Raw genomic sequence first — 16180 nt, 5'->3', positions numbered from 1 at the left:
TACAGATTCTTCATTATTTAATTTCTTTAAATGTAATGGAGAGACATAATATTTGGTAACAACAATTTAAAAAGTGATTCGCCGTCTGCAGTAAATCAGAGCAAAATTGTAGAACGAAATTAATAGCTCTTCCAGACAAATTGCCCCTTTGGGTTAAAAATTAATTAAAAACGACAATATAAGATTTAAAACTGTGCACCCAAGGGGGAGTGCACATAGGAGGGCCTGTGTGAATTTCCAAACCAGTGAAAAATGAAGAAAGTGGATGAAATTTGTAGATAAAAATTGTATCGAATCAGTAGTTGGGAAAATTCAAGCAGAGCTATAATTATGCTGTATGCGGATTGACAAAATGACTACTTATGCAAAGCATAAATGTGCATAACAAAATCTACAAAATGCAAAATTTTGAACCAGTTTACTTTGGCATGGCGAATAAAATTAAATGGTAATATGGTAAAAATTCTTTTGCAAAATTTTATGAAAATTATTGAAGTAGAATTAAATAACATAATCTCATACATTATTAATTACGAATTCCTAAAATAGTCAAAAATACAGCGAAAAGGAAGCATACCTTTTTCTGTTTCATACACATTTTTTAAAACAGCGCCCATACATTTTCTATGAGGTTCAGGCCAAAAACTGTTTCGCGTAGGGAACGATTAATTTCGGTTATGAAATAATTTGGCATTTTTTCTTAGACAAATTTCGGAATCTCCTTCAAAAACTAAGCATTATTAAGAAAGACAATTTAAACAAAAGACTGGATTTGGGTTCCAGTAAATACTAGTGCTAACATAATTTCTCGCATCAGTATGTGTTTCTTTGCTCCAGTCTACATCGTTTTCTCATGTAATATATTTTGTTGTTATCATAGTAATAGAATGCTTTACATGCGTACAGATACACTCAAAATGTAGCTCTTCTGTTTCTTTATATCGCAAATATTTTCAATCATCGTTTTCATTGAAGGATATCATACTGTCATCACACAAAAATATTTTCCTACTAATCGCCTGTGCAATGAATGTTTGTTATGTCCTGAATTTTACCCTTGTGCCATGATAAACTGAAAATCGCCTTTTCCTTGAAAATGTAACTAAGGGCAAAATCTGATAAATTTCCTCCCACAGGAATGTGCTATGTCCTTTCTAATGGCTTTAGAGAAAATGATCCTGTCTTTAACTCCCATTTACAGTTTTTCTTCTCTTGTTTTGCAATTTACTGACTTTTTTCCCTAGTGATAAAATCTCCAGATTGAGTCACATTTACGCTTAACTTTACTACGGTCTTAGTGTAAAAAAATCTGATGTGTACACCACATGACTTCCTTGTACGGAATATTAAATTATACGCATTTTTTCTTGAATTTCATTTAAATTGATTGGATTGAATTAAATCTGCTTCGTCGACAGCGCATAAACCACAATAGAATAAATGCACTCTTTAAAATTCACTATATTTGTTTACTATAACGACACTCTGAATACACAAAATTTATATCATTTGAAGAATTATCGTTGCCACATGTTCTATTCAAATACTATAATAAAGCTAAAACGATGTATGAAAGAAATTAAGCAAACAAAACAGAAAAGAAACAGTTTTTCACAGACGATTTAGTATTTCTCATTCAATTAATTCAGCTCTCACTTCGCGACAAGGCAAAAATACATAAAAACTCAAAATATCTGCATTAAAAATTACGAAGTAAATCTTAAACACTTATTTCTTCGAAAAAATTCCATAAAGGATTAAGCATGACTTAATTCGCAATAATAAATGAAGACGTTATTTTTGTGTTGCGAAGCTTAGTCTCTCTAGATTGGCAACAAATCTACAATTCTGCTGTTTCAAATGTAAACAAATATGTCCGCCATGTTATTTAAAACTTAAACGCACTTAAACAGCTTTTAAATTGTTGATAATTGTACAAATATTGCTTCCAGAATTACGAAAGGCATAAAACCCTTAACCGGAAGATAAAAACAACATAATTCAATCATTTTTAAAGCAAAAAATGTACAATTTACAAACATATAAGAGTAAAGATACCAAGATCACGGAGCCGGGTAACAGAATGGATATATATATAAATATATTTATATACGTTTGGTGCGGCCGATTGCAACCAAAATACGAGGTGCACATCTACATGTTATAGCAGTCCTATATACAAAATTTCAACGTTCTGAGGCTACTCATTTTTGAGTTATGCGAGATACGTACCTACGCGCTTACGTACATATGTTCGTACAGACGCCACGAAAAATTCTCTTCAGAATTAATTTTAAAGCAGTTTTATAATTTTTTTGGAGGAAAGGTGTCTTTTATTCTGTCCTTACGCACAGATATCACGCAAAAACATCGTTAAATTGCATTCGATAGCGGTCAAAATGGATATTTTCCTTGAAATATGTTGCCTGAAACTTTTCGCGATTACAATACTTGCTTTTTACTTCGTAGAAGGAAGTAAAAAGAGAATTTCCACACAGTATATGAGTGCTAATTTTTGTGGACTTCTGTCTCATCTTTCCTTTTCTTTTCCGCATTATTCAGTTTTTATTAGAAAATATTAATAAAATTATTAATTACAAATAAAACTACATTTTTTGTGCATGAAATTCAACGCTACTGGTGATATTTCATTTGCTCTCGGAATAAGAAGTGTGGTTATTTAATTCAGATATGTACGCCTATTAATATACAATCAAACCAATCGAACTTGTATTTCTTTTTAATTCTAACTCAAGATAGTATTTTTAGATGAAAATTAATTAATTATGTTTTTTATCTTTGCATTCATGATTATTTGCTGCCATTTTTTTATATAAGTATGCCATTTTTTGTATGCATACAAATTAGAAAAACATAAAAATTTCAAAACTTGTCTCCGTCTTTGAAAGGCATTATTATATTTTGCATAACAACTTTAAAAGTTTCATTAAACTGTAAATAATTATTGTTAACTTCAATATGTTTAATAATGTCCATTAAACTTTTTTCAGGCATTAGAGTTTGTCAACTACATTCACCAAGAGTTCATACGTATTTTAAACAACACCCAATGGATGGCCGACAGAATTAAAAGTAGAGCGAAAGCGAAGGTGCTGTTATATCTTTTGACTTCCTACTGTTATTTAAAATCCCAAATTTCATAAAATCCTTGAAATATACCAAAATAAAATACTGTCTGTATGTTTGTTACTCATTTACACGATTAATAGTTGAAACATCATATTGAAATTTGGAGGAAAGTATGCAGGGAGGTTTTAAACTTGTTTGAATTATGAAGTTGTGAGTTTCAATTCCGAATCTAAATGGTAATTAAAAAAGTGTTTAGAAATTACAAAAAATCTTTAATGAACTTTTTATAAGAAGAAAAAATAACGCCCTATTTTGTATTTATCTCTGTGAGAGACTTAAGATTTACAGCAAGGTAATACCACAATTTGAATTATGTAAATGTAAAAAAAGAAAATCTTAGTAATAAAAGTAATAAAAGTTTAAGTTATCCATTAATGGAAATAGGATGGCAAGAATCAGCAATAATTAAAGTTGTCTGATTTTGCTTGCAATTCTCGAATTTGTGTAGATGAAGATTCGGGGTTTAACTTGCATTCAAATATTGTTATTAATTTCATGAATATTAAACTATTATTGTTACTATGCTCGAAAATCTATTGCAGTCATACCGGGAGAGCTTCAAAACGGAGAGAAAAAATAATTTTCTAAAAATTTATTTTTCCACGCTATTTTCTTCTTTATTGTGTTTACATTCTGCTTTTACGAAACCAAAACTACTTATCAACCAGTGCTTATGATTAGTCATATTATCTCTTTCACTCTGATATCTAGGAAAGCATCTTCAAAATAACTTTTAAATGAGTGCATTGATCACCACTCAACAAAACAAATTTTGACACATGAGACATTAAAAAAAAAGATATATATTACACAAACAAAATTCCAAAGCTTACTAACTAGTACGCTGAAGTGTAGTTTTCTTTAACCCTTTCCGCCACGCTACCTTTTAAAGTTGGAGTTGTGATAAAAAAAAAAAGGTAGGCAGGCTAATTAGGCCCAGAGGAGTACACAAGTAAAATTTTGTGAGCACTTATTGTTTTAATTCTGCGGGTGTGCCCAATGGGCACACTGATTGAATAGAGCTTCGAAAAGCGTGCTGAAACGAGCATTGTTGTCAATGAACTGACCGATGAGATGGAGAGAAACAAAGAATACAGACTCTCAGTTGTCCTAGATTATCGGTGAGCCCGCTCTGGGCACACCTAGGGTTCGCCGTTTGATTTTAGGCAAGATTTCAAGGTAAAAATTTAAAACTAATATAGAATAAGGAGATTAGCATGCAGTCAAAACATAACATAGATATTTATTTTCAAACAATTCATTTTATACCCTAAAAAAATCTGGAAGATTTCTTTGAAAAATGAGGGTCTTAAAAAACTAAACATGGCTAAAATATAAAAACTGGTTTGTGTTGAGCTGCCATCTACTATAAATAAAGAAGGTTCAGAGTAACCTATAGCAACCTATAAATCCTTTTTGATTCCATTTTTCTGTGCGTACAGAAGAAAATTTTTAGGTGTGTCCAGACCGGACACACAGTGCCGCAAAGTGTCAAGATAAGCCAATTAATTTACTAGGAATAAAGGATTAGGGCATTTTTCTTCCCTAAGCCCTAACTCGAAGGCGTTTTTTTTAAAAGATTGTGAGCTTGAGATCACTACCGTTGTAAATTTATTGCACTTGGAATCATTACATAATTTTTGCCATTTCCGTTATCTTTTATTTGTGAAATATTTTAGAAATACTGTACCTTTTAAAATATTTCTAAATATCTTATTTAATATTATTTTTAATTACTAGGCACACCAGCGGCTGAGCGGTGATTACCACCGATTTGAACCGCGGGCCGAACACTGGTAGTTCAGTCCGAGGTTCAAATCCTGCAAACGGAGTAGCTGCGTGAATGCTTTCGTGGTTTCTCCCATGTGCAACGTGCATACGAGCCAGTTTCCCTTAGAAGGTCTTCCATAAAGGCGTTCCTCCCTTTTGGCAGATAACCCTCGTGTGTTTAGCCATGATCAAATAAATCAAATCCTTACTTTATATAAACTGTTATTTTGTGATTTAGATTTTATTGTTACTTCTTCTTTCCATTTTCGAACCAAAATGCTAACTTAGTTTGAAGAGTGTTTAATCTGAGGTTTATGAATTTTAAGACACAGCGTGTTTCTGTCTCTAGAGGTCCATTACTAGATTTCATAGTTGAAATATGATTGCAGTTTCGGCTTTGCTATAATTGCCGACATTTATTTAAATTGCTACGCCCGTGAAATGTTTTGATTCAGCTTCGAATTAAATTAAACTGTATAGTCTTTGACTATTAAATTTTATTTAATTTTATTTAAATTTGAAAGTGACTGTTATCGTCATCGTCACAAGTGGTTGGCTGATCCCGTTAATCACGAGACACGCATTTTATATTCAGTGATCTGATTTAAAAAAAAGACTATTTTGCAATCTTGACAAATATTTGGCGTTGCCTTCAGCGGCAGCGATAATTCGCTCCAAGTTTTTTTGAAGTTTGGATACCAGTTTATGGCTACCAAAACCGTTAATTGGTTCTCGAGATACATTTTTTAAACAAGATAATTTTAATATCTTAATATTTTAAAGAAAGAATTATGGTAAACTCAGTTTAAAAATTTGATAGTGTAGCTTTGCTTTACGATCCCAATGATTGATTTCTTATTCCATGTAACATTCATGTATCGTATTTTTTTATATTTTACTTACGTTTTGAATAAAAACGTGTTTTGTGTTTAATCAAAATATTCATCCCAAGTAAATAAATTCTGGTAGCAATAAAAATATTTAAAATTTGAGACAAAGTATCTTGTAATCAAAATTTTATAAATTTTATCCTTTTTTTAATTTTTGAATCGTCTATTTTTTCCACACAGTATCTTTGCGAAATGTGGAAATATTTCAGTCGGAATCCCTCTAAAAACCTTTGGTATCCCTAGCTGTTCGTTTACATTAAAATACTCGTGATCCTAAACTTTTAATGTTCGTTACAGAAGCTTCAATTAATCATATTTTCACAATCTTTAGAAAATATTTTTATAGGAAAGTATTATTATGCACAAATAATAAAAAATGCCACTGCTGTTTGAGAAGAAATAAGCATTAGGCTCGATACTCAAGTAATATTGTTAATGATGATAAATTGTCAGTCTCTTTTTTAATTCAATGGCGAACACTTATCTCTTCAGCTTTGGCCACTCCTAAGGCTAAAAATGGTGGCAATTTTATTGAGGAGCCATGTAATTCACTACCACCGTTGCTTCCTCTGAAGGGACGGACAGTTACAATCATGTCTTCTCCGGGATTCGACCTCAGGCCCTTCGGTACCACAGTGGGCTCACCTGACTATTATATCGTTTGGGCTACATAAATTGTCATTCTGAAAGTATAGTCTATCAGAAAATTTTTAAGATATTAATTTGAAAGCATTAAATTCCAAGTAGCACATGACGTAGCAAAGACGTTACCACAACCAATTTGCAACCTGTCGGACGAGTTTGCAACGTCTTTGCTACGTCATGTGCTACTTGGGATGTGTGTATCCAGTTAGAGCGAGATAAAGAAACTTTGTCAGAGTACAGTTGATATAAAAGTAGTAATATTCTATTTTCGGTGTTTAGACTCTATAGAGAACTGCTAAACTAGTTTACAGTTTACTAACTATTTAGTTTAGTATACAGTTTACTAACTATTTAGTTTAGTATACATACTGTTTAATCGCTTTAGAGTATTACTATAGTATACATACTAATATACGAGGGCATTTCGAAAAGTAAAGATACACCGTACGCCAGAGGAAAAGAAAAGTTTTGGTGAGCAAGTTGGCAACACAGGTATTAACCTTGAACCGTTAGCTTTCTCCTCGCGGTCGTTCGGCATTTTAACGTTGATCTGGTTGGAGAAGGTCGTGTTTAAAATGGCTGCGCCGATTCAGAATCCCGCCAAATGCGAAGTGCACTCCGTCATACGTTTTCTTCATGCGAAAGGTTAGCGACCAGGGGATATTCACAAAGAAATAGTTTCTGTTTATGGGAACATAATGAATCGACAAAATGTAATGGTGTCGTCATTTCTCTGAAGGTAGGACCGATGTTCATAACGATCGGCCATCTGTGATCTCTGATGTCCTTCTTCAGAGAACAGAGGAAGCAATTCGTGCGAATAGACGTCTCAAATTGAAAGAATTGCATCAGATCATACCGGAAGTGTCAATGACAACTCTTTATGAAGTTGTGACTGTCAAGTTAGGGTACAGGAAATTGTGTGCGCGCTGGGTTCCAACAGGCGGCAACCTTCTATAACTGTGGGATACAAAAGCTTGTGCACCGACTCAACTAAATGTTTGGATAACGGGGGTGATTATGTCGAAAAATAATAAATTATCCATTTAATAAGATGTAACTGACGTTTTCTAAATAAATGTTTTTTTAAGAAATGCGAGCCATAGTATCTTTACTTTTCGAAATGCCCTCGTATTAACAGATATATTTAAATGAAATTATGTAATTTGTTATATCATTTACCAGATTAATGGAATAATGTCACATATCGGATATCCGAAAGAACTTCTGAATGATTCTTATGTATCTGATTTGTACAAGAACGTAAGTATCTTAGTATTTATTGGTCAGATTTTAAGTAAACCTAACCTGTTGATATTGAAGCTTGTCTCGGTGCTTTAGTACACATTTCAATTCTTTTCGCAGTTGAATTTTAAAAAGGAAAATTACTTTAACAACACACTGAAAATGCTCAAGTGGTCAACTGATTATTCTTTCTCTTTACTTCAGAAACGCCATGTGAAAGGAGAGTATGTATATTTTAAATGTTACTCAGTGTGTTTGTTTAAAGATAATTTGGAAAATGTTAAGAATTTCATAATATGAAACATTCACATTATCTGGTAATTAGAGGCGATTAGGTCATTTTTAAAATCTTGGCATCATAAAGTTTCATTTAATTGCTTTAATTCCTGTTTATTTATTGAAATAAGTAAATTAGTAAGTAATTAACTGGTTTTAATTCAGTGTTTGTTTCATTTATTAACTTTTGCAAACAATTTACTTTCTCTATACCCTATGAAAAAGACAACCATATCATGTCTATGGCACACCTGAATCTACGTACATTGAGAAAATATTAAAATATTTCATCTTTGCGTTTTCATTTTATTTGAGTCAAGTACACGGTAAGCAAAAAATAACCAAACATTCCTTAACCTACAGCTCTACAAATCTACCACAATAAATCGATACTTAAATAACAGAGAAATTTATAGAGATATTGATAATATTCTAGATGTTGAAGCATAAAACTGTAGAAGCAGCATTCCAGCTAGCCCGAAAAATAGGTACGAAATGCAATGCTTAGGACATAATCTTAATTCCGAGTGAATTAGTTTCATGATATTTTCTATATTTGATTGGATAATTAAGACTGATCTAAAATTATTGGCTATTTTAATTCCATTTACATCACCAATATTATGTAAAAGTCATATGGTATAGAATAATCTATAAATGGCGCAATCCAAAAAAAAAAAAAAAAAAACTAATATACACAGTTCATATATTTAAAAAAGAAAAGGGAAATACCAAATTAAAAGAAAGAATTAAGAAGGTAATTTATGTTACACTTGTAGAGGCATTAGGGTTTTTTTGGAAGCAGTCAAGATGAAAAATGAGCAATTGCCTTCGCCGAGAATCGAACCACGGACCTCTGGAATATCGGCCCAGTGGTAACACCACACCACAAAGGCACGCTAGGAAAGTGGGAGAAATTCCTTATACGCTTTTATTCACGTACTTTTTTATCTTACATATTTATACTTACATTGGCTCCCACACGTTAAGCACCCAGTGTGAAACTCGCGATTTTTGAAAGATTTGCTGAATTTGAGCGGCTGAGCATTTCTGCAAATGGACATGCCAGTATGAAAACATCATATCTTCCAGCAAATCAAGATTGATTGTTAAAATATAAGTTAATTAAGCAGTGGTTGAAGATATTAGCATTGTGAAGGCTTTGAAGAAATTCATTTAATTTCTGATACGAAGTGTTTATAGCTTTCGTAAGATTAGTTTTGATGATATTCGTATTTCTATGGCTAGAAGCGAACAAATGGCAGATAGTGAGGGCTGCTATGTAGTCGAACGCATTGAAGTTGGACATTCAATCAAAGATGTCGCTCTTTTCTTTCGCGTTGATCATTCCGTAATTTCTCGAATGTGGAAACAATTCCAAATAAGTCAAACAGTTGTCCGTAGACTTGAGCTTGGTCGACGAAGGATTACCAGCTCTGCTTAAAATCGGGGTACTGCTATGCGCCGAAAATCTGATACAAAAGTCTTTACTTCCGAAGATCAGTACTTCCGAGTGCAAAGTGTCTGTGTTCGACTAACCGCTCAGTCCAAAGAGGATATATTAATATGTTATCGTCAGCAGATCAATTAGACTGTGTCGGATTGGCATAAAGTCCTGTTGCTCGACGTATCCAGATTTGCACTGGAATCAGATGATAAAAGTGTAAAGCCTGGAGAAAAGAGGAGCACAGAATCAGGCCCAGAAAATTATCGAACATCACGGATACCGCAGTAGTAGCATTATAGTGTTGGCTAAAATTTCAGTGGTCGCGTATTCCAGTGATCTTGATCCCTTTGAAAATCTTTGGGATGCCTTCGAATGAGCTTTCTCCACCATCCAGTCTCAGACAGCCTCCTCCAGCTAGTCTAAGAGAGTTAAAAATGTCCTAATGAAGGAATAGCCATTGCTAGTATCTACGACAATTGATCATCTCATTGAAATGATAGGCAATTTCTGTAAAGTTTGAGTGATGATTCAGGGTAGTCACATAGCTTAATAATGTAAGGATTAGTTTTCTGTTTTCAGCTCGAAATATCAACTTTTTAAGGATTCAAATGAGAAATCATGCTTTACGAAAATTACATATTGTTTTCATCTTAATACGTGATGTTTATTTACCTTCGTGAATTTACATTTGATACCTTCATATAAATTTAGGGTCAGCGGAATTTGTTTTTCTATTTTTCGCGATTTTGTGGCATGCTTAACTTTTATAAGCTATAGTATATATGTGGTGTCCTCTTAATTCAGAAATAAGAATTCTTGGATTATAGACACAGACATTTATTTTAGATGAGGAAAACAATTAGGGTAAATTCGGAGGTGAATATGAAGAATTTGTAGAAGCATTTACAAGAGTATAACATATTGTAAAAAGAGGAGGACCTGCTCGCTCTCTTAAGTAACACCCGAACGCTGAAACTTTCTGAAAGTTTGTGCGCGTAACCCAGCATCTCACTCTTTTTACAATCATAAGTGTCTTTCTGCTCTGAAACTCTCTCTGTCTAGACAAGAGACTTTCCCCGCGCTCCAAGGATTCGACGATAGATCCGTCTATTTATGGAGAAAGAATCATGCTTATACATATACAACACACACATATATATATGTCATAATTTCGAAGCAGATTCGCGATGGCTGAGTGGCACATCGAAGAAGTTGATACCAAACTAGATTAAGCAATTAACATCTTTATTTGCAGATTTGCAGGCACACTAGAATACTTACTAATAGACAATATACAGTTTAATAATAGCAATTACGATAATTTTTTATATGCACAGGTAAAAAGGTGCGTAATTTGGAATGATTTCAAATTTGGGAGAATAGATGAATTTACAGGGAGAGCACCAAATTTAGAATATTTATTTTGAGGACGCCAATTATTTTTTAAAGCAGTCATCTTGTTATATCTTACATATATATATATAAAGGCAATGTGCCGGAAAATTCAGATCTTTATTTTTATTTTTTGCGCTGTGTTTATAATTTTTATGTCTTGCTCTGCTTTTATAATTTTTATTTTTTTACATACGTTTGCATTCTTTGCCCTTATTGAATTTTAATACAGGAAATTCTTATTTTTTTATTTTTTCTCAACGGTTTATTGTATTCACAAAATAATGTGTTATTATTCACCAACTCCTTATTCCAAATTGAATGTGCTTTCAGTTTAAATATTTGATTTAATACTAAATATTGCCTTAGTTACTGCAACTGAAATAGTTGGATATTGGTTTAAACCTTTTTTTTTTTTTTTTTTTTTTTTTTGTTTTGTTTTGTTTTTGTTTTATGTATGTGTGTGTGTGTGTGTATTGGCTAGCATAAAAAAGTAATATAGTGGAAAAACAGTATAATTTAATAATTTAACTAAAAAATTAAAACGAAAATATTTATGTTGTCATTACATTATTTTTTCCATTATTCATTTTCAAGCCATTTGTTCTGAAATTCATTAAATTTATCATTAAATTAATTTGTATCCTACTAGAAATAGAGAACAAAGACATTTTAATTTAAAACAGAGAAATTTTATTGCATATCGATACCTATTTACTTGCAGGTGGAAAAAATATTCAAAATCAACAGTCGTGAAAGCCTTTTATGATCATAGAGAGAACAGCATTGGTAAAAAAAAATTATTCTGTTTAGTTGTACATTTGATATAACCTTGTAAATAATTGTTTTGAAAAATTTTAATTCAATAAGTAATAATGTCTTAGCATTCATAACAAGAGGACTAATTGAATTATTGACAAAAAATTCAAGATTATGTATGAAAATTAATGGTATAGGAGAGGAAATAAACTAATAGATTTAATGCAACGAAGAACACACATATAAATATGTACACCGCGCGCGGAAAAAAAAACGGGGGGGGGCAGCTTTATATCTCCCGTTCTACTGAACCGATTAACGGAATTACAATTGCGTTTTTCATGTCTCGAAAGCGCGACTTAGGATATGTATTAGATTTATATATATCATTGTTCTAATATAGGCATTTTGATACAAAACCGGACTTTTTCCGAAAGGACATGCCAATGTTTTTCCATATTTCGATTCCGCGAACTCAAATTACGCGAAACTGCTAAATTTTGTAAAAGTCGCACGAGTAGTTAAAAAAAAATAGGTCTCAAAATTCTAACTAATCAGTATTAATTAAATTTAATATATATATTTATTAATATCTCTTTTTCATTAAACTTACTTGATTCCTTCTTCCAAAATTCGAAATTTAGTTTCATTCCAAATAAAATGATCCCATATTTTTATGATTTATTTTTAAAATTTGTATTTTTAAATAATTTTTATAAATGTTTCGAAAACAATTTTGAATTAAAAGCTTTTAATCTTAAAGTAGATGTATTTCTAAGTATATCTGGAAAAAAAGTAGAATTTTTATTCAGAATTTCCTAGGATATAGTAAATTTAGATGTTGGCGCATTTTGAAATTCAGCATAATTGTTATAAGCGATAATAACGCCAAATGTGGTTTACGAAATTTGTTAAAATTATTTGAAAAAAATGAGCGACGAATTTTCTCCGCACGTTTACAATGAAAAAAAATCTGATGTGTACACCACATGACTTCCTTGTACGGAACATTAAATTATACGCATTTTTTTCTTGAATTTCATTTAAATTGATAGGATTGAATTAAATCTACTTCGTCGACAGCGCATAAATGGCAATAGAATAAATGCACTCTTTAAAATTCACTATATTTATTTACTATAACGATACTCTGAATGCACAAAATTTATATCATTTGAAGAATTATCGTTGCTACATGTTCTATTCAAATACTATAATAAAGTTAAAACGATGTATGAAAGAAATTAAGTAAACAAAACAGAAAAGAAACAGTTTTTTACAGACGATTCAGTATTTCTCATTCAATTAATTCAGTTCTCACTTCGCGACAAGGCAAAAATACATAAAAATTCAAAATATCTGCTTTAAAAAATTACGAAGTAAATCTTAAACACTTATTTCCTCGAAAAAATTCCAGAAAGGATTAAGCATGATTTAATTCGCAATAATAAATGAAGGCGTTATTTTTGTGTTCCGAAGCTTAGTCTCAAATCTACAATTCTGCTGTTTCAAATGTAAACAAATATGTCCGCCATGTTATTTAAAACGTAACCGCACTTAAACAGCTTTTAAATTGTTGATAATTGTACAAATATTGCTTCCAGAATTACGAAAGACATAAAAACCTTAACCGGATGATAAGAACAACATAATTCAATCATTTTTAAAGCAAAAAATGTACTATTTACAAACATATAAGAGTAAAGAAACTGAGATTACTGAGCCGGGTAACAGAGTGGATATATATATATAAATATATTTATATACGTTTGGTGCGGCCGATTGCAACCAAAATACGAGGTGCACATCTACGTGTTATAGCAGCCCTATATACAAAATTTAAACGTTCTGAGGCTACTCGTTTTTTAGGTATGCGATATATGTACGTACGTACATATGTTCGTACAGACGCCACCAAAAATTCTCTTCAGAATTCATTTTAAAGCAGTTTTATAAATTTTTTTGAAGAAAAAGAGTGTTGTATTCTGTCATTACATACAGATATCACGTAAATACATCGTTAAATTGCATTTGAAAGAGGACGAAATGGGATATTTTCGTTGAAATATGCTGCCTGAAACTTTTCGCGATTACAATACTTTCATTTTACTTCGTACAAGAAAGTAAAAAGGAAAGGAAACTAAATTGCAATAAATTAAGAAGTTCGCCATTCTTGGCGAAAACTGAAAAAAATTAGGATAAATTTTTAAATTTCTCCATACATTTCGTACCAAATTTTACAAAGTTTAATGTTTAGACATAATTTGTATCGTAGAACCGAAATATGGAAAAAAATTGGCATGTCATTTCAGAAAAAGTCCGATTTTGTGTCAAAATACCTATATTAAAACACTGCTATATATAAATATAATATATATCCTAAGTCGCGCTTTCGAGACACGAAAAACACAATTTGAATTTCGTCAATCGGCCCAGTAGAAAGGGAGAACTAGAACTGTCCTAACGTTTTGTTTATTTGTTTGTTTGTCGCAGTGTACTTATCTTTTCACAATAACGTATGTTTTTTACTTGAGATTGGATTTCCGACATCTGAAAATAACATGATTTTATTTTTTCAAATAAATTTTGAAACGCATTAATTTTACTAATAAATTTACATTTGATTATGTTTCATTAAGATATGTTATGATAGAACTTCTCTTCATTAACACTTAATTATGTGAGCGTTCAGTTATAAAATGTCGCGTATTTTTAATTCAATTATAAATTTTAAAATTCATAATGGAGCATATGCAACATTAAAGTGAGATTATATGAACGTAAGGTTTACATATTTGTCTCTAGATTAAACTATTGACAAGTATTAAATGCATGAAAGTTTACACAAATTCATTTCTTCATAAACTTTTCCAACCAAAGCCTCTTCTTCTGGTAACTTGAATTAGAAGCATATGTTTCTAGTAAAGAAAAAAAATATCCTGTTTTTATAAAACCATAGCTTCTTCATATAATAATAAAATAGTAACTAATGCATTTTTTTCTCGATTCGCAATGCATTAGTTAGCCAAGGGCACTAATTTACGTTTTTGCACTAATGTCTGATTTGCACTAATGGACAAGTATGAAGTGTGTGCTTCATATTTATGCCGTTAGCATGTTTCACAAGTGCACATCTGTGTAGCCACCGAGGGAGTGGCTTCTAGGATGGACCAATGGGAATCCAGTAATATTTCTGTCATGTCACATGACCTTTCGCGTGCTTTAAGATTTAAGCAAGATGGTTGAAAATATTCTGCTACGCAATTTTCTTTACAAAATAATTAAAGCATCGTCGAGTTCTTCTGAAAATTTGAATTGCAAAGTTAGATCAAATATGAACAATTGGGAAGTTTTCACTACCTGGTTGAAAGAATTTGAAATAATTACAAACACATGTTGGATATTCCGCAAAAATATCCATGTTAAAATATTTACACCAATTATATATGTAAATAGAAGTCAGCACCTTTTTTGCAGTAAAAATGAAAAAGATGTCCTATAGCCAACGCAGAATATTATTCAAAGTGAACTTAACTAATTTGCATTCGTATACATTTTGTCTGTTTAATTTCACATTTAATAACTGCTCACTCTTAAATGTACTGTCTAAACAAGAAATACTCATCAAACAGAATAAATTTATCTTATTCACAATGAATATATTCAATTTATTCACATATAATTTTTAATGTTAACAATGGATATAATTAGATCATGCACAATATGTATTTTGAATCTTACACTTTAAACATCAAAAGAATGCACTGAAATAAGGAAATACTAGATTCATTATAATACTTCCAGTCCTTCTCAGCTTAATTAAAAATAAAACTATACACTTGAATTCTCTTAATCCACAGGGGTTAGTAAATGCATAATATTCGAGGCTAACTGTAGCTTGAGTCATTTTCTCGATGTAAAAAAGCGATAATACGCCGTTAACATCAATCCAAATATTAATGCGTGATAAAAATTGCGAAAATGAAATGTCAGGCATTAATTAAACTCGTATAACGAAAGCACTACGAGATTTCGTACTAGTATTACAAATGAAAATTAAAACATATACAACGTACGCTCACATGCACGAAGATTTAGCGTCACAAGAGCAATAGAAGCTCATTGATCCATTTTCGAAGCCCCTCTCTCAGTGGCTATTCTAATGTGCACTTGTGAAATATGTGCTTAAGCGCTCATTAAACATGGTTATCTTGCAACAAGTGTATAATGGCAAATTTAGGTTTGGCCATGAGATACAAAAACAGACTTATTTTAGAGAACCAGTATCTCTCATATCATATTTAAATTACTGAACCAAAGAACCCCTTTAATTCATTAGTCAATAAAGTTAAATATACAAGATTTAAAGGGAAGAAACATGTAATAAATTATTATGTAAAATATATAATTATAATAAAAAGTAAAAAGATAATGTTAAAATAAATAACATTAAAATAATCCACAAAATATCTTAACTATTTTTCTATAATGGAATATTATTACCACCATAGGTATAGTAATGATAAATTTGATTACAGAATAGTGATTGTTGGAAAACTCTGTTGATTCTACTAGGACAAGTGAACGATATGCCAGCCATTTGCTG

The 16180-nt window shown here is 31.4% G+C and overlaps 1 protein-coding gene across 4 annotated transcripts in view; it reads left to right on the top strand.

Annotated features, from left to right (window-relative positions):
* LOC118193976 (neprilysin-2-like) overlaps nucleotides 1-16180 on the top strand; it is a 92960-nt gene that overhangs the window by 50455 nt on the left and 26325 nt on the right. For 3 of the 4 annotated variants that reach the window (XM_085812630.1, XM_085812629.1, XM_085812627.1), the window contains 4 exons: nucleotides 3012-3110; nucleotides 7641-7718; nucleotides 7821-7924; nucleotides 11540-11604. In XM_085812630.1, coding sequence (XP_085668756.1) covers nucleotides 3012-3110; nucleotides 7641-7718; nucleotides 7821-7924; nucleotides 11540-11604 — 346 coding nt within the window. The remainder of the gene's footprint in view (nucleotides 1-3011; nucleotides 3111-7640; nucleotides 7719-7820; nucleotides 7925-11539; nucleotides 11605-16180) is intronic. The other variant, XM_085812628.1, reaches the window with a different exon arrangement.

This window comes from Stegodyphus dumicola, chromosome 3 (assembly GCF_044657685.1).
Source record: "Stegodyphus dumicola isolate Sdum_Otavi_A_Nest chromosome 3, ASM4465768v1".
Taxonomy (NCBI): Eukaryota; Metazoa; Arthropoda; class Arachnida; order Araneae; family Eresidae; genus Stegodyphus; species Stegodyphus dumicola.
This window is presented reverse-complemented; position numbering and strand designations above follow the sequence as displayed.